Genomic DNA, 24856 nt, shown 5'->3' on the forward strand with positions numbered 1-24856 from the left:
TGAATGTGGAACCCAGTGTGTAACTTGCACTGAATATGTTCCAGTCTTACTAAAGAAGATCACCACTGAGTGAATGAATCCACTGGAGAGATAGCCTTGATGTCAAGGCGTTCAAAAGGATCATATAGGTCAGAAAGATCAATAGGATAATGATCTAACTCATGACGTCAGAAGGTCACAAATTTAAACCTTCCTTACTATGGAACTTGAATGGCCCGTTGCCAATCCCAGTAAAGTAGATTGGTGAGAAAATGCGCATGCTACAGGGATTTGGCACAGGCTCCTTGACTCGGATTGGAGAAAGAGAAATTGGTTTCCTTTACTATAAATCCTGGGGCTTATCAGCAAGGACTTTATCTCTGCTTTTTTGGCTTTAAAAGCCAGAAAAGCGGAGATAAAACCATTGCGCTATCAGCAAGAGGGTGCTAACATGCATATTCGCATGTTAGCACCCTTTTGCACTATGCCTACCTTTGCATTTCTAATGAGATGCAAAGTAAGCGTTCCTGACATACACTACATGTCAGGACATCAATAGCGCGGATTCGCGCTATCAGCAAGGATGCCCTAGCATTTTAGCAGACGTTAGCTTTTGGAGAAACTACTGTTTTCTGCTAAATTCTTGACTCAGCCACCCCTAACATAGGGGGGGATTCCGCTGATACGACCTCAGGGTCGTATCAGCAAGGTTATTGCCGTTTTGCAAGGAACATCGCTGGAAAACCAGTGATGTTCCCTGCAAAGCTAAGATTTTACTTCTATCGCAGGAATTTTTATCACCTTGGAGATACGCGTTTCTATAAAACCTGCGATAGCAGGCGTTAGGGAAAGGAGCACTAATCCGCTTTGCGATAGTTATCACGAAGCATTGCTGATATGCCCCCCTGTTTCTTCTACTGCCAGTACTCTAAAAGCAATTGCATTGCTCGACATATCCATCAAATACACTAAACCCAATTATCACATCTTTTAACCCCTTCGCTGCTGATGACGAGCTCAGCTCGTCATCAACCACGGTGGTCGTGTGCTGATGACGAGCTGAGCTTGTCATGTAACAAGGCTCTTAGAATTTTGCCGCACACAGCGGGAATAGCCGCCGCAGCGATGCGGTTAAGGAGAGAAAAGGAGATTAAGTTATCGACAACCTTTGGAGGTAACCAATTCAATTTCCTGCAACTTTGGAGCATATTTGTAAAAGGTTTTGTGCCACCCTTAGCCATGCAAGGAGACACAGGGTGACGCAACACCTAGGATGAGAATTACTAAGCCATGCAAGGCCACCTTGCATGGCATGGTTGATCTGCAGTAATGCAAGGCACCACACGTCACTGCCTTGCATTACCCTGCCCCATGGATTTTGAAGCAATCCTAGATTTACCATGATGGTAGACCTGGGAATGCATCAACATGTTATGCCTTCCCATTAGAGGTATGAGGAGGAGAAAGTCTGCAGCACACGTACAAAGAGGAAAAAGCCTCAGGGGGTTGCTCCTGAGCAGGAAGGTGTCCATTCCTGCACAAAAACAATACTGCTTGCAATGCAGGCACCCTCACTGTCTGTGTAGGTCCGAGTGCAAGGAGAAGACAGGAATGTGCCAAATAATGTTAAATATTGTGCATTCCTTCCACACTCCCTATCATGTACAGCAGCAAGGTGTCGCTGCACTGCATGCGTGACATTTTGATAAATCTGCCCCATTGTTTCCCTTGTTGCACCTTACGCCAGAAATGCTCTTCCTTTGTACCAGCTCTGCGTCTCCACTTGCCCAAAGTTTGGCATTTCCACACAGGATGCTGGGAGCGACATAGTGTTCTTAAATGCAAGGCTGACATCTGTGTGTGTGACACAGGCTACTGAGATTACACAACGTTCTAGGTCTCATTTTGTCCAAACACATCTCCATGTGTTGTAAGTGGATGCTAGAATATTATTCTATCAACAGCTGAAGCAGAAATGTGCATTATAAATACTTATTAGTACATTCATCTTGGATCTCTTGTGCACAAGAAACCTGTGGTCCTCTCTTGTGAAATATTTTATAAGATGAACAAAACTGCAGCGTCATGGTCATTCTAGATGCAGGGAGCCATGATTTCGTTTCTGTTGTAAAGTCTGGATTCGGGTTTTAGATTAAGTTTCAATTCACTTTTACAATAAAGATTACAACTGATTTCATTTGTGGGAATACCATCAGAGGCATTTTTTCTGCTTAAATCTGTAGTAATGAACCCTATTCTGTGCATGCTCTGAACACAGTCCTTCTTAGCCATAGCTGCCAAGCTTTCAGATTGCTTATGTGTGACATTTTCATAATGTCAGTGTAATTATGAGTGACAGTCAATGACTAGGAGTGACACTCTCGCGAGCAGTATAATGTCACCCACACTTAGTAGTAGCATGGCACAGCCCCCAGCCTAGGTTGGACACCTGTTGCCGGGTGGGGCGGCAGAGAAATAACACATTAAACAGATTTCCTCCCTTACCCAGCCTCGCCTCCCTGGCTCGATTGGAACATGATCAACTGACAGAGTCTGTCCAGGATCCCTGCCATGTGGGGCCCGAGGCCGACTGCAGGATGTGAAAGGGGCCCCAGCGGGGATCTTCTCATTGTACAGTTCTCCAAATGGGCCCCTCTTTTTCCGCAGTTTAGACTGACCCGGTTTATTTGCATGACATCCACATCTGTTTGATACTATGGTTTGAGCAGGAGCCCCTTTTTTACATTAATTATGCGGGTGTGCTGGTTTTGTATTTCAGTCTTCAAATCTCTGAAGTTCGTTGCAGGACTTTTCCACTTCATAATATATTGAAAATCCTATACCTCCCGTGTTACACTATCGCCATCTTGTGGCCTTTGAAAAACAGTGCTCAGCTTTTATGCGCCCATCTCAGCAAAGCGAGACACTGTAACTAACTACACTGTTTTATCGTACTTCAGGACATTGTTCTTTTGTGTGATAATCTCAGTCATTGCGACAAAGCTGGACAATTCTTAGGCCTGGGCGGCAAATTCCGTTCCGGTCGCGGAATTTGCGGAATTTGGGTAATTTTGCGTTCCGCGGAGAACGTAAAATTACCCAAAATTCTGCGTTCCGCGACTTTGAGAAATGTTTTGCTTGTTCGGGTTCTCAAAATGCGTGTTCGCAAGATATTTCCCCCGAGTACACAAACAGCAATTGCGAACAGGAAAAAAGGATCATGCACTGAACCCATTGTTTATGTGGAGCCATAACTAGAGTTGTGATGCAGCTCTGCCAAGTGCCACGCACCTCACGTTGGAATAACATTTCCAGTAATTGTTAGTTGTGGGTGGAATTTGCGTCGCGTTACACAAATCTCCGCAAAACAGTAAAAAATCTCCGCGAACAGGCAGAAATTCTGCGAACACGCAGAATTGCTTGTTCGCCAGGGGTCATGCATGTGAAGTTGTAGTGGCACATACCATATTCTGTGGAGCAGATCTTTCTATCTGAGTCACAAGAGTGGAGATCTACTGGCTCACTCATGGAAAGTTCAGCTTGTAATGATGAATGCGGATTCTAGAGCTGAGAACCCGAGCGCATGGATGTATGTGTATGGATTGTGAAGAGAGGGTTACACACTGTATGACTGCCTGACTGAATGAGGATTATGAATCCGAAACCGGTCCCAGGATGCTAGTTTCCGGTCCAGGGAAGACATGGCTTGGCAGTTCGACTGGACTGTTCCCATGAGGCACAGTGTCAGACTGATTTGCATATGGCCATGTCTGAACTGGGGTGCTGGAGTGAGCTAAAGAATGGTGATGGATTAAACCCAGATCAGTTGACTGGGGGTGAGTGTTTGATTTGCTCAAGCGCTCCATCCATCATCCCCTTTGGTATCGCTTTGTTCGCTCTAAGTGGGAAGGGTATGCCCAGACGTGGGTCCCTTGCTCACTTTACCACTGTATTCAAGATAGCCGGGCTGATGAGCATTATGAATCTGAAACCGGCCTCAGGATGCTTGTTTCTGGTCCAGGGAAGACATGGCTTCGCAGTTTAGGCTGGACTGTTCCCATGAGGCACAGGGTCAGACTGGTTTGCATATGGCCATGTCTGAACTGGGGTGGTGGAGTGAGCTAAATAATGGTGATGGATTGAACCCAGAGCAGTTGACTGGGGGTGAGTGTTTGATTTGCTCAAGCGCTCCGTCCATCATCCCCTTTGGTATCGCTTTGTTTGCTCTAAGTGGGCAGGGTATGCCCAGACGTGGGTACCTTGCTCACCCTACCACTGGATTCAAGGTAGCCTGGCTGATGAGGATTATGAATCCGAAACCTGTCCCAGGATGCTTGTTTCCGGTCCAGGAAAGACATGGCTTGGCAGTTCTTGCTGGACTGTTCCCAGGATGCACAGGGTCAGACTGATTTGCATGTCTGAACTGGGGTGGTGGATGGAGCTAAAGAATGGTGATGGATTGAACCCAGATCAGTTGACTGGGGGTGAGTGTTTGATTTGCTCAAGCGCTCCGTCCATCATCCCCTTTGGTATTGCTTTGAATCAGAATGGGGCAGTCATGCAGTCTCCATTTTGGAAAACCTGGCCTGTTTATGTGCACAAGATGGAAGTGAGGTTACTTTCCCAAACAGTGGAAACTAGACCCTGTTAAGGGGAAAGAGGGCACAGGTTCCGTTTTAGATATTCAACTGGTTCTGTAACGCAGGTGGTTGATCTTTCATCTTCCTGGTGACTGCCATTTGGTGGATAGCAGGAATTAAAGGTGGGACTACAATCCCTGTTGCAAGAGCACAAAGGGTCTTAAGGAGGGAGACAGCTTTTTTGTCTCTCTTCATGATAACTGTTAGGTGTGGTTGTTGAAAGTCAGGTGTTCAATGCTCCCACATCTTTGTGACTCTGTTATAGGTGCTCCATCCTGGAGATGACCCTGCTCTCCTCAAATTCTCCTCTGCTTTGGGTCTTCTTCGCAAGCTGCATTGGCTCCATGTAGAAAAACGTATTCACTTCAAGACCCTTTACATTGCCTCACTCCCAGGGGCCCCCCATCCTGTCCAATCTCACCAGCCCTCACTACCCTTGCGCTCAGCTAATCTCAATCCCTGCTCTTCATATCTCACCCTCACCTTTACTCCCAACACCTCCCTGCAGCTTAACAGCCTCTCCTATACCCCCTCGGATCTCAGCATTGACACCTACCAAAACTCTCACCCTGCTCGCCATATCTAACCCTCCCCCCGCTCCCTTACTCTCAGCTCCTCCCATGGGACCATCAGCCCCACTCATACCCCCGCTGCTCTTGCCACAGCCATATCTAAAGAGACTTCTACTCCGTCTACTCCTTCGGCCCACCCTTCCAATAACAAAACTATCACGCCTGACCCTAAACTTGACCTGATATTATCTACCCTTCAACAAGTCAAATCAGACAACCGAACCCTCCACGATCTTATTTTACAACAAACCAACTCCAATCGCATTAAACAGGAATACAGCATGTCCCCACGCCCTAAACTGTATAGTCGCTTCCAACATCCTCCATCAAACTCCCAAGTTCATGGTTCTCCACGCTGGAGCACAGTCCCACACCCTAATGCCTTTGCCCGCCCTATCAGGGGTGCAAACCTTCTATCTGACTTAGATTTAGGGGACCTCCTACGCTCCTATGAGCTACCCTACCCACCTCAGAGCACGAGAATTCCAGTTAGACCCCAGTCTGACTTCCGAATGCAATCTATCCCAATCAACACACACAGAGCCACTAGTCTCAACTCCACAGACATTGCAGAAAATAACTTCACTAGAATCCCCATCACAGCCAAATCCACCTCAGAATCAACCCACCCGCGGCTACACTGTATCCTCCTTAACTGCAAGTCCACCTCCAGACATGCAGCCGATATAGCTGACCTACTTATCACGAATGAATCAGACATCTTGATCCTGACAGAAACTTGGTTAAATGAAACAACTACTCCCATCATGGACATCTTGCTTCCACCTAGCTATGACATCACTAGACTAGACAGAACCGACAGGCCAGGTAGAGGGATAGCCTGCATACACCAGATCTACCTAACAGTGAAGTGACCAACACCAATGCCCCTGCTTTACCTTCTTGTGAATACCTATGCTAAAACATCACCAACAACAAGAAACAAATATGCTCTTTACACACCTTCTACCATCCCCCGGGAGATAACCTCAATTTCATAGAACATTTAATGAACAATCTAGCATCAGATGACAACCAACACACTAAGCAGATTTACTTGAGAGATATCAATCTTCACTGGGACGACTAGAACGACTCAGGGGTTAACAGCCTCAAAGCCTTCATCACTGTAGGAAGGGGGAGTCTCTAGTTGGCGCAGTGCAGCACTAGCGACAAGCAGGGACTCTACCTTCCTCGTCAGGGCTGAGGGTTACCCTCAAGACAACCTCTGCTTACCCTCTAGGTAGTGTGGCGCAAGCAGTCTAGGCTAAACTCTGGAGTACATTGGGTTAAACATTTGCAGCATCACACACAATAAACCACCAACCCACCACACAATGACACAAGACTGGATTCTTTGTAAAAATATATCTCTTTATATAAACTTTACGCAGGTTGGTGAATACAGTCTCAAGTAGGCACAATTCAGTTCCAGTTATTTTCTCGAAAATGGGCCACAGTTCTTGTTCAGCGTTAAAAGAATTGTTCTTGTGCTTTTTAAAAAGGGTTGCGGACTCTTCCCTAGTCCTGGTACGTTCCTCCAGCAAGAATTTCAATCAGCCAGGGCCTCTCTGCGCCAACGATCGGACCCGGTCTGCCCAATCTCACGCCTCTAGCGGGATTGGCGGCCGGGGAGTCACTGTCAGCCTGACGAGCGCGCTGCACGGCTGTCAGGGGAGAGAGCGGGGGCCCGGGGAGTGCTCACTGCGCGGCTCCGGGGGCTCGGCTGAGGCAGATGGCGGTGCGAGCGAGGCGGGACAGGGGCTCGCACCGCGGGACGGGAAACAGTACCTTTGTCTTTCTGAAGGGGTCGGGTGTAGGCCGGCTCGGCGGTCCACGTCACGGTGTCTTCCTCCCGGGGTTGGAGCGAGCGGCGGCTCGGCTCTGGCTCGGAGGTTGGCGTTGCGGCGCGGGTCGGGCAGACGGCGACACACCTCAGGTCCTGGAAAAGGGGGGCAGAGCCCCGGGTAGCAGCGTGAGGCGCACACAAGCCTCTCAGGTCACAGCAGATACTTGGCCAAGTCCGTTCTTGCGATGCTTCGCAGTTAGGCAGGCGGTAGGGACGGTGATTAGGCCAGCGAGGCTGGGCCTTACGGTGTCACCTGGTGCCGGCCAGTTAGCAGATGCGGTGCTCGGCGGGACGGGGTGCCAAGGGCCTCTGAGGAGGGGCGCAGGGATTCTTTCACGGCGCGCTCCTCTTTCCTTCAGCAGCTGTGTCGATCGGATTGATGGCTCACAGCAGCTCCTTCTTCCAGGGGGACAGGGTAGCGCCCACTGTTCCTGGGGCACTGGTCAGGGGGCAAGTTCGGCAGCAAGCCCTTGGAGATCTTGGTAAAAGTTTGGCACAAGGTGGATAAAAGCAAAGTCTTTCAGTCTTTCTTCTCCTGCTCTCCTTCAGCAGCAAGGCACCCACCACAGGCCAGTCTCTTGGGGTCAGAGTCAGTACTTCTCCTTGCAGCTTCCAGGGTCCTTCTCTTCAGGCAGAGCTTCTTCTTTGCGCAAACTGGATCTAATTTACAAGGAGCAGGGCTCCTACTTTTATACCCAGTTTCTTTGGTTCTTACAGGCCAGGGGGGCCTTTGCATAACTGTTCTCAGTCCCTGAGCACTTGTGGTGGGTACTTCTGCTTCTGCATTCAATGTGAGGGCAGGCACATCAGCCGCTCCCCAGGGGGGCGGAGCCGGCATTGTGAAGACAGGGGCAGCTTGAGCACTTTGTTGACAAGCTTCGGTCCTTCCTGGTCCAGGTGCAGGCTGAGTCATCAGTCGCTCCCCAGGGGGGCGGAGCCAGCATTGTGGAGGCAGAGCACAGCCTGATGCATCACTCAGGGGAAACTCCCACCACCCACTAAGGTGTCATCCTGCCATTCACCACCTGTCAACACCCAGCCCTGTCACTCACACACTCAGACAGTCAGATACACACAAGAGCAGAGGCGGGCTGAAATGGTTAGACAAGCAAATGCTAACTTTCTAAAAGTAGCATTTGCAAACCCAGGATATTAAAATAAACTTTACTAAAAGAAGTATTTTATTATTCTGAGTTCAGGCATACTAAACATGACTCTCTACCATGTTCCCTGAGCCTGCTGGGATTATAGAGTGTAATAATTCCAGCAGTCCATTCTGGCCTAAGGGGAGCAGGTAGCCTTACAATAGTGAAAAACGAATTGGGTTGTAATTCACTACTAAGACATGCCACACACATCAGGGCTTGTCCTACCTTACACTTACAATGCACCCTGCCCTCAGGCCTACCATAGGGGTGACTAATATGAAGTTAAGGGAAGGTTTAGGGGCTGGCAAGTGGGTGCACTTGCCCAGCCAGCATGACAGTACCAGACTGCACGCAGGTTCTGCAATGGCAGACCCTAGACACATTTTAAGGCTGCTCCTGTGGGTGGCGCAACCAGCGCTGCAGGCCCACTAGCAGTATTGGCATTTACAAGCCCTGGCACTCCTGGTGCACTTTACTAGGGACTAACAGTAAATCCAATGAACCAATCATGGACATCAATCACATGTACACTTTTCAGTAGGGAGAGCATATGCACTTTAGCACTGGTCAGCAGTGGTAAAGTGCCCAGAGCCATTAAACCAAACAAAATAGGTCAGAGAGAGTATTGGAGGAAGGCAAAAAGTTTAGGGATGACCCTGCCAAGAGGCCCAGGTCCAACACAACCCCCTTCCAGCCAAAACGCAGGGTAGACCAATCACCACTGTGATGGGCTTCCCTGCTTAGGGCGATAGAACATGGACCTGGCCCGCAACAGCAGGGGCACATTCCAGTTCTACGCCAATCAGAACCTATTTTAAATCCTCTGTACATACTCTCAGGGTCCACCCAGCTACTCCATGGGGCACCCTTCTCTTCCTCTGTGGACACCACCTGTGCAGCCTCTAACCTTAACTCGCTCACAGGTGTGTCCCAACAGAAAGTCATCAAATCACAGTGGCCACTGACAGTAGTCAGGGCTGAGACCCAGGCCTCATGCCTCTCAGGGCTCCCAAACCTCTGTGGCCTCAGAGAGTGGGGGGCAGTAGCCCCAGGTGCTTGGCACCCTTTGTCCACTCTCCCTCCTGTCAGGTCAGGTATGTCATCCTGGCACTGACCCACCAGCTCCAGGCCTGTACCTGGCAGCTGAACCAAAAACTGGGGTGGGCTCTCCCACACCCGGTCCTCCTCCTTGGGGCTCTGTACCCTCCCACCTGGAGTGGTACCCCCTTCCAGAATTGTTAGGGCACCTGTGGCAGGTGGGCTGCACAATCCGCCCACCAGTTCAGGGGTGCTATCCTGCAACTGGGGCACCAGGTTAGGGGGGACACCCTGCACCTGGCCCTTAAACCTAGGGTCTAGACCCTCTAGTTGAACCGGGGTCAGAGGCGATGACTTCCTCCCTCTGCACCCCCTTCCAGAGTACTGCCCACTCCCAACTGGAGTGGTACCCCTAGAAGTGACATGGGTCAGGACACTGATTACAGAGGCCCCGCCCTCCAGGTCAGACAACACCTGAACCTGGCTCTCCAACTCAGGGACCCAACCCTGCAGTTGAACACTTGCCTGGCGCACCAGGACTTCCCGGGGAGCACGCATGCCCCCCCTGAGGGTGGCACATAGCTCATGTGCTGTGCGACAGTCTGCCTGGCGCAGATCTCCCAACCCCTGTCCATCTGACAGTGCGGGAAGATCCCCCAGGACAGAAGTGGTGTCCCCATGGTCATTCACTGGGGACGCAGCCCTGCTGACTGGCCCCTGACCCACTGGTTCTTCCACTGGGGACTCTTTCCCCCTCTCGCCCCTCCTTCTGGACTTCTGCACCCTCCCAACTGGAGTGGTACTGCCAGACACCAGAACTACTGGAGCTCTGTTTACAGAGCCTCCACGTTCTCTAGCCACTGGGGGATCCCCCTCAGCGGGTGACTCATCCGGACAGCCTAGGCTCCCCACCTGGTGTTCCCTTAAAGAACCATCCAGGCTCTGAGACTGAGGTTGGGCACTACCGGGACAAAACCCATTCTCACTCCTTCCCCTCAAGGACAGGACGTGAGGCCCTACACCCCTCTCACTACTACAGGACCTAGCTGGGCTACTCTGCGCCACTCCCACCACTCTGGGCTGGAAGATACCTGAGCCACTCCACACAGGATCACACCCCAATGCCTCTCCAGACCCACTGGAATCCACCACAAGGTCTGCCTCCAATGTGAGCTCCCTGGGGTCAGAGAACTCACTCTCAAACAGGTGTTGGCATAGCTCTGGAAAACTGGGACTTAAAGTATGCTCTCCCACAATTGGATTACACAGCCCCCTAGCAGGGTTAACCAAACTATCCTCCACCTCTCCATCCAACGCCTCACACACATACTCCACACAATCCTTCTGAGACTGGCCAGACAGTAGCAGACTGTCTTTGTCACACAACCCACACTCTTCTGGGCGGTCTTTACACTCACCCACCAGGACCTCAACCATGGGGGAATCCCTCCCACCACTAGGACCATGAACTCCTACGCCAGCTACCCTATTCCCTTCAGGGACGCTGCGCACTAATGGAGCTACCTCATGCCCTTGAACCTCCTGATGTATGTTAACCCCCTCCAAGTCAGGTGCCATATCTCTAGGTGCGCGCACTATGCTGTCAGCACTGGTTACCTTAATGTTGCTGCCACCATCTGAGCTGGACTCCACCTCCAACTCAGCAAAGCTCAATCTGTGAGCTACACATATTTCTTGTTGCTGGGCTGAAGCCCTCCTGGCCTCAAGCCCCTCGAGCTCCAAGTCAAGTTTCCTTATTCTTAAGTCATGCGCAAGCTCCATTTTCATTTCTTTCAGGGCTAACTTCCTAGATTCTAGCTCCAGTTGGCAATTCCATTTCAGCTCCGCCAACTTCATTTCATGTTCTCGGGTGGCCTGTCTGTCCGCCAGCTCCTCTGGTGACAGACCTCGGCCAGAAACACTGCTACCCAATGGGGAGGTTGCACCCCTCCACTCTGGAGTCAGGGGTCCCTCCAGCTGCTGTTCTGCATCCTCAAATTCAAAATCCTTTCCAGGGGCATTCCTTGCCTTGACCCAGGCCCTCAGTGCTTTTGGAACTGCTCCCTTCTGGAGAGTCCGGTCATGGAAATGTTCCAATTTTTGCAGAAGCTCTTGAGCTGTTTCCCGGTATAGTTTTCTAGTTTCTCCCAATCACAGTCAATAGAAGAAATGGATGGTGCCTTTTCCATTTTCACTGACACCGGCATGACTTCAAAAACACATGGAGATCTCTTCTAGCAACACATAAATCAAAAAAAGTCTGTGGCTAAGTTACTGGACTGTAATCACTATGCAATGGTCAGTAGCTAAGGTAAAACACTGCAAATGTAAATTCGCGATCCCACCGCTGCCACCAATGTAGGAAGGGGGAGTCTCTAGTTGGCGCAGTGCAGCACTAGCGACAAGCAGGGACTCTACCTTCCTCGTCAGGGCTGAGGGTTACCCTCAAGACAACCTCTGCTTACCCTCTAGGTAGTGTGGCGCAAGCAGTCTAGGCTAAACTCTGGAGTACATTGGGTTAAACATTTGCAGCATCACACACAATAAACCACCAACCCACCACACAATGACACAAGACTGGATTCTTTGTAAAAATATATCTCTTTATATAAACTTTACGCAGGTTGGTGAATACAGTCTCAAGTAGGCAAAATTCAGTTCCAGTTATTTTCTCGAAAATGGGCCACAGTTCTTGTTCAGCGTTAAAAGAATTGTTCTTGTGCTTTTTAAAAAGGGTTGCGGACTCTTCCCTAGTCCTGGTACGTTCCTCCAGCAAGAATTTCAATCAGCCAGGGCCTCTCTGCGCCAACGATCGGACCCGGTCTGCCCAATCTCACGCCTCTAGCGGGATCGGCGGCCGGGGAGTCACTGTCAGCCTGACGAGCGCGCTGCACGGCTGTCAGGGGAGAGAGCGGGGGCCCGGGGAGTGCTCACTGCGCGGCTCCGGGGGCTCGGCTGAGGCAGATGGCGGTGCGAGCGAGGCGGGACAGGGGCTCGCACCGCGGGACGGGAAACAGTACCTTTGTCTTTCTGAAGGGGTCGGGTGTAGGCCGGCTCGGCGGTCCACGTCGCGGTGTCTTCCTCCCGGGGTTGGAGCGAGCGGCGGCTCGGCTCTGGCTCAGAGGTTGGCGTTGCGGCGCGGGTCGGGCAGACGGCGACACACCTCAGGTCCTGGAAAAGGGGGGCAGAGCCCCGGGTAGCAGCGTGAGGCGCACACAAGCCTCTCAGGTCACAGCAGATACTTGGCCAAGTCCGTTCTTGCGATGCTTCGCAGTTAGGCAGGCGGTAGGGACGGTGATTAGGCCAGCGAGGCTGGGCCTTACGGTGTCACCTGGTGCCGGCCAGTTAGCAGATGCGGTGCTCGGCGGGACGGGGTGCCAAGGGCCTCTGAGGAGGGGCGCAGGGATTCTTTCACGGCGCGCTCCTCTTTCCTTCAGCAGCTGTGTCGATCGGATTGATGGCTCACAGCAGCTCCTTCTTCCAGGGGGACAGGGTAGCGCCCACTGTTCCTGGGGCGCTGGTCAGGGGGCAAGTTCGGCAGCAAGCCCTTGGAGATCTTGGTAAAAGTTTGGCACAAGGTGGATAAAAGCAAAGTCTTTCAGTCTTTCTTCTCCTGCTCTCCTTCAGCAGCAAGGCACCCACCACAGGCCAGTCTCTTGGGGTCAGAGTCAGTACTTCTCCTTGCAGCTTCCAGGGTCCTTCTCTTCAGGCAGAGCTTCTTCTTTGCGCAAACTGGATCTAATTTACAAGGAGCAGGGCTCCTACTTTTATACCCAGTTTCTTTTGTTCTTACAGGCCAGGGGGGCCTTTGCATAACTGTTCTCAGTCCCTGAGCACTTGTGGTGGGTACTTCTGCTTCTGCATTCAATGTGAGGGCAGGCACATCAGCCGCTCCCCAGGGGGGCGGAGCCGGCATTGTGAAGACAGGGGCAGCTTGAGCACTTTGTTGACAAGCTTCGGTCCTTCCTGGTCCAGGTGCAGGCTGAGTCATCAGTCGCTCCCCAGGGGGGCGGAGCCAGCATTGTGGAGGCAGAGCACAGCCTGATGCATCACTCAGGGGAAACTCCCACCACCCACTAAGGTGTCATCCTGCCATTCACCACCTGTCAACACCCAGCCCTGTCACTCACACACTCAGACAGTCAGATACACACAAGAGCAGAGGCGGGCTGAAATGGTTAGACAAGCAAATGCTAACTTTCTAAAAGTAGCATTTGCAAACCCAGGATATTAAAATAAACTTTACTAAAAGAAGTATTTTATTATTCTGAGTTCAGGCATACTAAACATGACTCTCTACCATGTTCCCTGAGCCTGCTGGGATTATAGAGTGTAATAATTCCAGCAGTCCATTCTGGCCTAAGGGGAGCAGGTAGCCTTACAATAGTGAAAAACGAATTGGGTTGTAATTCACTACTAGGACATGCCACACACATCAGGGCTTGTCCTACCTTACACTTACAATGCACCCTGCCCTCAGGCCTACCATAGGGGTGACTAATATGAAGTTAAGGGAAGGTTTAGGGGCTGGCAAGTGGGTGCACTTGCCCAGCCAGCATGACAGTACCAGACTGCACGCAGGTTCTGCAATGGCAGACCCTAGACACATTTTAAGGCTGCTCCCGGGGTTGGAGCGAGCTGTGGGTGGCGCAACCAGCGCTGCAGGCCCACTAGCAGTATTGGCATTTACAAGCCCTGGCACTCCTGGTGCACTTTACTAGGGACTAACAGTAAATCCAATGAACCAATCATGGACATCAATCACATGTACACTTTTCAGTAGGGAGAGCATATGCACTTTAGCACTGGTCAGCAGTGGTAAAGTGCCCAGAGCCATTAAACCAAACAAAATAGGTCAGAGAGAGTATTGGAGGAAGGCAAAAAGTTTAGGGATGACCCTGCCAAGAGGCCCAGGTCCAACAATCACTGACCTCAATCTCAACCAGCTATTTTGGTGGCTTGACGTACACCAAACACGGCTCCCACTTGATGACTTAGACAGTGCGACTTGCAGGTGCTTTTGCTTTCCTCAAAGAGTTTTCCCCTACAGGGGATAATCTCAACTCTGGACTAGATTCTACCATTGACGCACTTCTTTGAAAAACTCGTAGGAACTACTTTCTTGTCTACAGTATTTGTCCTGAAGAAGCCCTTGCTCTGGGAGAAACGCGTTGGCTGATATCATTCCTGTGCATACTGCAAATACATCCGACAAATAAAAGAAAGATACCGACACAAGAACAACTTTGTCAGTCTAAATATGTACATTTGATTTGTCCTTTTTATGTTGCCTCTCATCTACTAAGTGTTGTATTTATTTTATGATCTATTAGCAGCAGATTATTTGAGGTGGGCAATAAAGTTTAATAAGGTTGTGACTAAGTCTGGTCGTGCTGTCCGCTACAACCCAGCTGCTTGCTTTATACAAATACAAATATGTAATAGCTCTACTCACAACAAGGGTGCAACTATAGACCTAATAATTTCCAAAGCGACCTCCACACAGCTCAACTCGATACTTCCATGCGACTGGTCTGACCATCCTTTCATTACATTCCAAGTCCTGGAAACCATCAAACGACTCCCTACACAACCTCTGAGAACTAAGATATGGAAGAGAAACCTGAAAAACGTCAGATCTGACCTTACAGCCTTAGCCAACTCAATCCCGCTTTATCCCCCGGAAGACATGTTAGATGTACAGGGGCTGACAAATCACTACTTTCACTCCATGAACAACCTGTTACACAAAATGGCCCAGTTGCAACTGTAAAGAACCTCATCTAAAGACTCAGAACCATGGTATGATGGGAGACTAAATGATAACAGGTGCTCTATTAGAGTAATTGAACGTTGCTGGAGAGCTACACCCTCAGCGGATCTCCTCAAACTGCTAAGATCATCCAGGAACGCTTACTTTAGAAAGATCAGAAAATCTAAAACCGATTTCTTGGAGTCTCAAATAGACCTAGCCAAGAACCGCCCAAAAAACTTTATGATCTTATAAAATCCCAAACCAAGAGCCTACCTAATGTCTTCATCGACAACCCCCTCTCTATTCCCAACTGGGATGAATTTGCATCCTTCTACGCCACTAAGACAGAATCCATAAAATCAGATCTACTCTAGGACTTAATATCTATATCAGAATCGAAAAAGACCCCATCACTGTTCCCGACTGGTGCCCTAACTAATGACCTCACTTTATTTAATCTAAAAAACAATGCAACTCCAGTGAAGACACGATATTAAAGACGCTAAACGTGCTGAAACCCTCAAATCACTTCACAGACCTGCTCCCTGCCAACTATCTAAAAGACTTCATTCCGCTTTTGCTACTCCTCTGGACCAAGATCATTAACACCTCCCTCCTTCAAGGATCCATTCCAGACATCCTGAAAACTGGGCAGGTCTCGCCTATCCTAAAAAAAACCATGGCGGACCCGTCTGACCCTAATAACTATCGACCGATCTCTAACATCCCTATGTTAGCCAAACTCCTAGAAAAATGTGTTAACTTACAGCTGAACAGCCACATTGCTCATTTCAACCTGCTGAACAAATTTTAATGAGGCTTCAGAGCAGGTCACAGAACCGAATCAGCCATGACACATGTATTAGACGACGCCCTAAAAATCCTTGACCAAAATGAAGCCTGTCTACTAATCCTACTCGACCTCTCATCAGCTTTTGAAACCGTCAAACATGACAACCTACTTGATCTCCTGAAACACAGAATGGGAATGCCTGGAAATGTTTTCAACTGGTTCGCCTCTTTCCTCCAAAATATATCCCAAAGATTCAAGGTCAACCAATCCCTGTCCAACCCCATGACAGTCACACTAGGAGGTCCGCAAGGCTCCTCCCTCTCACCCACCTTGTTCAACCTTTTCATGGAACCTCTCACCGATCTTCTTAGCCTCTCAAAGATTCAATTCCGCATGTATGCCAACGACACCCAAATGTACATCTAGATCCACTCAGTGGAAGACATCAAATCGCTCAACACCGCCTTACAAAAAAAACAATTTTGGCTGGCAGAAAACAATTTGAAACTTAACTCCCTCAAAACGGAATTCCGTTAAATCACTCCCCCTAACAAAATCCACCCTATCCTGGATTGGATGAAACACCTAACAGCTCTCAATGGTCATCCGCTCATTGTCGACTCAGTGAAATCCCTGGGGGTAACTCTAGACAGTAACCTAAAGATGCAGAAACACATTAACGCCTCAACAAAAGGTGCCAACTTCCACCTTAAGACCCTGCGAAGATTGAAACCCTTTTTGCCCGCCTACGATTTCAAACAAGCAGTGCAAGCCCTAGTAATCCCCAGGGTGGAATATGGAGCAGTAACATTATGCGGCCTCCCAAGGTCATCGACAGCCCGCTAAGAGCCACGATGAACTCTGCGGCGAGACTCATCACAGGCTCTAAGAGAAACACATATCACCAGAGCTGAGAGCTCTCAAATGGCTACGTTTGAAGCCAGAATTCATCTAAAAATCGCTTGTATGACTCACAAGGCTCTCCACCACAACGCCCCACACTACCTAGCTCAGAAACCGGTACTCTCTGCGGGCAGCAGAGCCTCCAGGAGTGCCAAGACTCTTCTCCTACAACCTCAACGATTTGCCAAGAAAAAAAACGTATAACCAGTCCTTTTCCGGCATGGCTCCGAGGATTTGGAACGCTTTGCCCAGTGACACAAGAATGAACCCTTCCATGGCCTCCTTCAAAAGAGAAGTGAAAGATATCCTCATGGCTAAATTCACGTGAACTCAATGTCTATTCACTGCATTGTATTATTTATTGCTAGCTTATTACTGTTGTCTTTTGATTAAGAACTTACTCGCTTATATCATTGTATACTATATCCTCGACTTGTAAAGCGCTCTGTTACTCGCAAGAGTCTTGTCTGCGCTATATAAAACCTTCAAAATAAAATAAATTTAGCCATTGTTCCTCGACTCAGGAGAGCAAGAGATGGTGGTCACTTTTTCGAGCCCTGCCCCCTTTTATCTGGAATTCCCTTCCCCTCTCCCTTATGAAAATCCAGAATCACCTGCTTTTCGGGAAATCTCTTTAGACCTGTTTCTTTTCCATCTAGCTCTCCCCTCACCCTATTCTCTGCTGGCTATTGCAGCTCGTACGTCTTTGGGGTCTAACATGGGGAAGCCCTGTTCTGGGGCAGATATGTGCTTTACAAACTCCATAACATACGTTTGACATGTATGATACTTGCAGCATTTATGACTAGCGTATTGTATGAATTTAAGTTACGATTGGATTATTTTTCACCAGAACCTTCATCCATTGACATGAGATACTGTCAATTACAACATAGATCAGCAAACAGGAGCATTTCAACCCCTTGCTCGCTGTGCCACTGGATTCAAGCTGATGAGGAGTAATACCCCGAAACCAGTCCCAGGATCCTTGTTTTCGGTTCAGGGAGGACCTCGCCTGGCTGCTCAGGCTGGACTGTTCCAATGAGGAACAGGGTCAAGACTGATTTGCATATGGATGGGTCCTAACTGGGGTGGCATAGTGAACAAACGAACGATGGATTAAGTTCAAATCTGTGACTGGGGTTGAATGATTGATAAATTTCAGCACTCTGTCCTTCATGCTGTTGTGTTTGCATTTCAGTGACACCATTTTTCCAATGTTTACTTGGGTGTTTCCTTCCACCTCCATCCATCACAATGTTATGTTATGCTAATTTCATTTATAATATGCATGAATTACTGCGGGAGGGGTATATTGGCGCAGCAAGCTTGTAAGAATTTATAATTTCTTTCTGAATTTGTAATGGTCTACGCATTGACATATTTGAAATGGAAGCTTATTCCAGAGTAGGGGTCTAGGTAAGAGAAGGATCTGCCTCCTGAGCTTTATTTATTGAATGTGGTACTGAGAGCAAGACTTTATCACTAGATCTTAAAACTCTGAAAGAATAATAGTGGGCATGCATTAGGAAATATTTTGCACTTGGTGAGCGGGCAGCCTGGTAACCTGGGGAATGTGCACTACTAATAAAAGCATCTGAAAAATTGTTGCTTTTAAAAAAAAAGACAAATACTATATTTTTTGTATTATTTTTCAGTGCTCACTTTGAGTTAGATAAGGGAAACATTTTGGAAAGTTTTATTTTGTGGATATAACATCTTAAACTTAACTCTAGCTTCAGCAGACAACAAGAGTAATGAACATTTGTATATTGGCACAAATTTCCTTTTTTACAGCTTAACCAACAATCAAAAGACTGCAGTCAACATGGTCTGGAGTTTCTAAATGAGGCATTGAGGAATCCCTACTGATAAGGAGTTATCTAGTACAAAGATGCGATCTTCATGTCTCAGCACAAGGTGAAACATGTTGGGGGGAATGAGTGGAAGTTCAGGGTCAAGCATATTCCTAGAAAAAGACTGACTTGTTAACTTCTTTAGTTTGTGGCGGCATCTTTGTGATCCAGTGGGTTATTTAGTGTAGCAAGAGACAATTTAAAGAAGTGATGTGAAGTTAAAGATATGCACAGACCAACTAAATGTTTTCTATACCAGAATGGCATTAATCCTCTAACCTATTTAATTATAAGCTACACTGGAGTGTTACCTCCATAAGAAGTCTAGAAAAAAGATCTGGAAAGAGCCATTCAACTTACCAAAGACTTCATCTGGTTGGTCAGCTTTCACTGCACCTTCTGTAAATATGTACAAAGTAATCAGTTATATAAGAAAAGGTTCAACATCTTCAACTTATTAAGAAAAACAACAAGATACATATGCTTAGGGCTAGAACCAGATAAAAATACCCTTCCTAAATAAAGACTTTGTAGATGTTACAAAACAATCTGAAATCAGTAATAATTGAGCAATAGACAAATCAATTCAAGGTAATACAGAATTTGCAACCATACTAAATAACTGTATAAGGATGTTGGAAGGGACAGGTTATGAGAGGGAGCAGACTTGATTGATGGAAACTGCAAAAAACGCTCACATTACATAAAGGATTGTATACAGTGGTGGCTGGTGACAATTTGAAAGAAGCTGGGCGTAAAAGATCTAGATGAGTGCCCGGTGGCAAGTGAGCATCGGGGTTGGGGTGTTCTCCCCCGATGAAAATTTTGAAAAATGAGGGAGCAAATAGTGCATTTTCTTTAAAACATATATCTTTTTACTATAACAACAACTTTGCCTTTATGATGGCTTCCTTTTAGATCACAGTTATACAATGAAGAGTCAATTTAACAGTGGATGATGTGTTCGTTAATGTACATCATTTGACTTATTCCTCTTCACCCCGTCTCCACCCTCTAGTCTCATTCATCCGGACATTATTTACTACCACTCTTGCCTCTGTTGGTCAATAGGTCTGCATATCTTCCTCGGATATTCATTCAATTTCCCTCAATTTTTTGTCCATTTATGTGGGCAGCCTCTACTCACGTAAACCGCTCTCTCTGCAAGCATACACTAATCCATATCAGCCCTCCATTCTTACAGTGTCGGGTCGATACCGCTCTCCGAGAAATATTGCATTTAGCTACCATGAAGTCTAGCATCACCCAGGGACGTTCCTTATTTGTTTGGTCCAACTCACCCCTATTCAGCAGACACCACCTTGGTGACTTAGTCACCCCAACATTATACACTTCTCTCATATTTGTCAGTATTGCCTCCCAGTACTCTTGGAGCAGTGGGCAGCCCCATATTATGTGAAGAATGTGCCGCTCTGACTGCAACTCTTAGAGCGAAGTGGTAAAAAGACTTTCTTCATCTTCGACAGCGTGGGGCATGCAAAATAGGCTCTGTGTAGGGTATTTTATTGCACCAACCTAAAACGTGAGTGTATGGCCATCTCTTTAGGGGAGGCCATTGCCTCTAGCCATTCCTCATCCTCAAGACAACCTATTTCTCCCTGCCAGTGGGTTCAGAGGACCAGCAAGAACTCAGGGGCATTATTCATAAATTTACGGTACGCTAGGGAAATCGCTTTGCTGTCTAAATAGTCATCTAGCAACCTGTCTTTCAGCGGGGAGAACTCAGGTATTTCGGTTCCCTTCGGTGGTACTGGCTTCAGCGTCTGGTTGGTCTGGTGGTACCTAAAGGTCTCTGACTGCGCCATCTGATATTCTTTTTGCAGAATTGAGAAAGTTTCTACATCTCCTCTCTCAAACGGAATTGCCAAATTCCTCTAATTCCCCATGGCGGAAAATAAATTCCACCTATCCCTAGCCAGAAGACCAAAATATAAAAGGCAAGCCTATTGGCGTTACCATGGGGTAAGCAAATGAACATATATAAAATGTACATATATAAATCAAACCTATTGGCTTTTTCAAAGTCACCACAGTAATTGATCAATAACTATAAACCAGCGCACTCATTATTAATAAATGCAAAACAATGCTTGTTAATAATTACAGAATTATATAAAAATAAAAAATTGTATTCAACAGAACTATATAGTCTATCTTTAACACACTTCAGGCAACAAAATGCAGCCATATGACCACCAAGAAGGGGACCCTGCACTCCAGCTAAAGTGCATATAGCTCCACCCAATGGTCTTTGTTGCAATCTATATAAAAGCTTACATTTATTTTGGAGTCCTGCCAAACAAGTTTCTCGTTTGAAGGATGAGGTGGAGCAGAGAATGTTGTGAGAGTGCTGGATTGAACAGTGTGGAAAGCAGTTATGACTTTCGGCAACCAGGCGGCCCTGGACCTCAACCCCATCTTATCTAGGAAATAGGTGATGTAAGGCAGCTGCACCAAGAGAGCCTAGATTTCAGTCATGCGACGAACCAAGGCTACCATGACCAAGAACACAGTCGTCAAAATCAGGAGATGTGGTGGACGTCTATGCAGCAGATAGATGGGAGTGGGTATGCCCTTGAGTAAAGAGAGACAAATTTAAATCCCACTGTGGCATCACGGAGGGATTGCAAGGAAACGTACGAGTCAAACCTTATAGAAACCTCATCACATCAGATGATTTTAACAAGGACGGCTGGTCCTGCAAACATAAGAAGGGTGAATGCGCTGACAAATAACCTTTAACAGTGCCCACTGCTAGTCCTTACTAGGCCTGAGAAAAAATGAACTAGGCAACTAACAGTGAGGCATTTTGATGCCACACCAGTCTCCACACTTGTCTTAGCTTCCAGAGTAAATAGGCTTTGTGGGAAATGCCTGGAAGCAAGGTTGAAATCCACAACTTTTAGAGGATGGTCAAATGCTCAGTCTCAACAAATGGTGGTGCAGATTGCATAGGTTCGGGTGCAGTATCATACCTTGTTGCTGTGATAGGAGGTCCTCCAAATGGGTAGCCGGATCGAAGAATAGATTCTCATGCCCAGAGGTCACAGATACCACACTATCCCTGTCCAATCCAGAGCCACTAGGATGATTTGAGCCCGGTTATTCCAGAACTTCTTCAAAACGTGGGGCAGGGGAGGCAGGAGAGGCAGAGACAGACAGGTTTTTAGGAGTTCTATGCTCCACTCTGGAACGTGTCTCCAAGAGAGTGCCTTTTTGGAACTCCAGTGTGCAAAGGCTTTGACACTACACACTCTTGGCGTTGGCCAGAACATTTAGCCAGGGGTCTTCCCTGTGTCATCTGCCTGAAGTCCCCGGCTGAGCTAGTCTGCTGTGGTGTTCAAATATCCAACCAGGTGGTTTATGACCATGAAACAGCCCTAATGCTTCAGCTAGTTTTAGAGATGAAGTGCCTGTTGTCACAGTTCTCAGGGCCTCACCCCATATGTTTTTTGCAATACCACCTGTAGGTGGTGTTACCAATTGCAGTCTACTCCAGCACCGGGACGGAATCTGACAGGTTCCCCCAATGCTGGGCCCACTGAGCCACTAGGTTCCATAGCAAATCCCACCTATGCCACCTATGGCACTCAAAGAGCTGTGATCAGAATTTCAAGAGGCCCAGAAGCCTCAGAGCCACTCTTGCTGAAACCCAGGACTGAGGCTGAAACATCAGGATGATAACCTTAGAGTCCTGGGCTCATTGTGTCCAGAAGCTGCACTGTATCCAGGATCGCTCCAGTGGAAGGGAGCCTCTGCAAAGGAGTCAGGTGTGACATTGACATGTTGATAGTGAACCCTGGAGATGTCAGGAGATTTGCTGTTGTCTGTAGTTTGTCTATGACTGACTGTGCTGAACAGCCAGTCATTGAGGTAGGGGAAAAATGGAATCCTTTACCTCAGACAGTGGGTTACAACCTCCGACACCACTTTCGAGAACACCTGAGCGTCACCGGTGAGGCTACAGGGGCATACAGCAAATTGAAAAGGCTTCTGGTCCACCTTGAACTGCATGCGGTATCTGTGAGATGGCAGAATAGGTATATGAACATAGGCATCCTGCAAGCCCAAAGCCACCATCCAGTGCTAACAAAACCAGGTCAGCATGAGCATGTTGATTTTGTCATTCCACAAGAAAGGATTCAGAGGGTAGAGCTCTAAATGAGGACAAAGACTTTTGTCATTCTTTGGCACAAGAAAGTAGCGGTAGTAACAACCACTCCATATATCGTAGCCGAGACCCTCTTGATAGCCCCTTTGGACAAATGAGCGTATGCTTCTTGGAGCAAGATGGACAGGTGCTCCGCTGAAAGATATTCTGATGTGGATGCAAGAGGCAGTGCAGTAGATCAAAAAGGAATGGCAAGGCATAGCCTCACTGAATCGTCTGAAGAACACGTCTGTCAAATGTTATAATTTGACAGCCTTAGAAGAAATGTCTGATCCTGCATCTCAGAGGGTGATCATGTGCCACTAAGGGCAAGAAAAAGTGATTTGAAGGCAGATGTAGAAGGGGCAGGTGACGGGGAAGTTCACTGTCTCTCATGGACTTGATGTTATTTGCTTGAACTTCGCACCCAAAAGTACTGGGGTGCGTGTTGCAGTGGCGGTGGGCTTTGGCGTTGTCAGAACCCCAACCCACACAGTATCTTTACCATGAGTCAGTTTACCATGAGTCTCAGTAATTAGCGCTGTGATATCCTAATAGACGAATGTTGTGCTCTATAAATAAATAAAATAAATAAATAAACCCTCTGGAGTAGCCTCAAAGGGGTGAAATAGTCAAGTTCGGTCTCAAATGGGTAGAAAGTCCTAGGGAACGCGCTGTGGCCTGGCATTCCTTGAAGCTTTGCAACACCAAGTTGACCTTCTCGCCACACAGGCAAGATCTGTCAAATAACAAGTCTATCAAAGAGGTCTGAAGATCCACCAATCCGTGGATCTAATCCAGCTGTGGCAACGAAATAACATTCTAGCCTACCGGGGTGATGAACCAACTTTTCCCTTTTCTCTAATTACGACTGATCCTGAGCCCAAAGTTGGGTACCTGAGCCTGGACCTATGCCTCACCAGACTGCTCTGCGCAAAGGATATCCTTTGCCAGAAATTATTCAGAACTAGTGAATTTAGCCACCCGCCTAATTCCCCCTTATGACCATCCTAATAGCCAAAGCCCCGACTCATTGCCTATTACAATGTAACCCAACTCTCACGTGAGGATAGATACGTCAGTGACTCATTGACTAGCAAAGTGATCCAGTGGATTCTTAATGTGCAAATATATTTCTCATTAGTTCGATCAGATATTGTGAGGGTGACTCGCCATGAGTAATCAGGTGGCAACTCTGATTATGTTGAAATTCCACTAATAACTCTGAAGTTGGAGGATGAGCCAGTTGCCTGGGAATTTCGGTCCTCTTGCATGGTGCCCAATAATTTTTATTAAAGTATAATCCTTCTGTTACAAGGGTGGTCTCACTCCTTGCTGCTACCACCACCCTTCCGAAGCTTATGGAGACCCTCCCCCAGGCTGTAAACAATAGAGAGTGATTTAAAGAGGATGCTTATGAACAATGTATTTATTTGTCTCCCACGATTTCCATTGACAAGTGGAAGGTTCTCTCCTGGAACTTGCAGATGGGGATCTTTTGTTGACACTTTTGATATTTGTATAAGTCAAGATACTTGGTGTACAGATCCAATTTTTAGGTCTTGGTTCACAAATTTCTGCTGTGAATCAATCACCCAGGGGTAGGGATGTCCTGCTGGGCTATCGATTTCTGATGTTGATGATAAGCTTCTCTATATATTTTAATGTGTATTCTAGGCCCAGTGAACACAAACTAGTCTTGTGCTCTCACTAACCTTGAGGAATGTATTGACTGTTTAATGCTTAGGGAGGGAACACGTCTTAGTTGTCGGTGACTTTAATGTCACCCCTGAACTTTTTGTTAACTCTGTTTTGAGCATTACTGAAGAGGAAGGCACAGCTTGGGGTACACCACAATTAGATTTTGCACCATTGAAAAGGGGTTCCGTTTCAGCTATCCAACTTATGGGACTTACTCGGAGTCTTGCCCTCAGAGCATGTAATGACAGACACCCCTCTGATGTAGCTGGTGAACCTACTTTTAATAGCTATAATCAATACAGCAAAATGGATTATATATTGCTTTCTCTCCCACTATGGCCAAAGATTGTGGACATGAAGATCCTTCCAAGATGTGATAGTGACCATAATGCACTTAAATTAGCAGTGGAATGTTCTTTGCTATCAAAAAGTAACCTACAGTACTCAAGGT

General features: G+C 47.6%; 1 protein-coding gene across 3 annotated transcripts in view; it reads right to left on the reverse strand.

Moving 5' to 3' along the window:
* Positions 1-24856, reverse strand: part of PPP1R9A (protein phosphatase 1 regulatory subunit 9A) — a 782694-nt gene that overhangs the window by 126200 nt on the left and 631638 nt on the right. For all 3 annotated transcript variants that reach the window (XM_086941937.1, XM_086941939.1, XM_086941938.1), the window contains one exon: positions 18894-18932. In XM_086941937.1, the coding sequence (XP_086798063.1) occupies positions 18894-18932 (39 nt within the window). The remainder of the gene's footprint in view (positions 1-18893; positions 18933-24856) is intronic.

Source organism: Lissotriton vulgaris, chromosome 10 (assembly GCF_964263255.1).
Source record: "Lissotriton vulgaris chromosome 10, aLisVul1.2, whole genome shotgun sequence".
NCBI lineage: Eukaryota > Metazoa > Chordata > Amphibia > Caudata > Salamandridae > Lissotriton > Lissotriton vulgaris.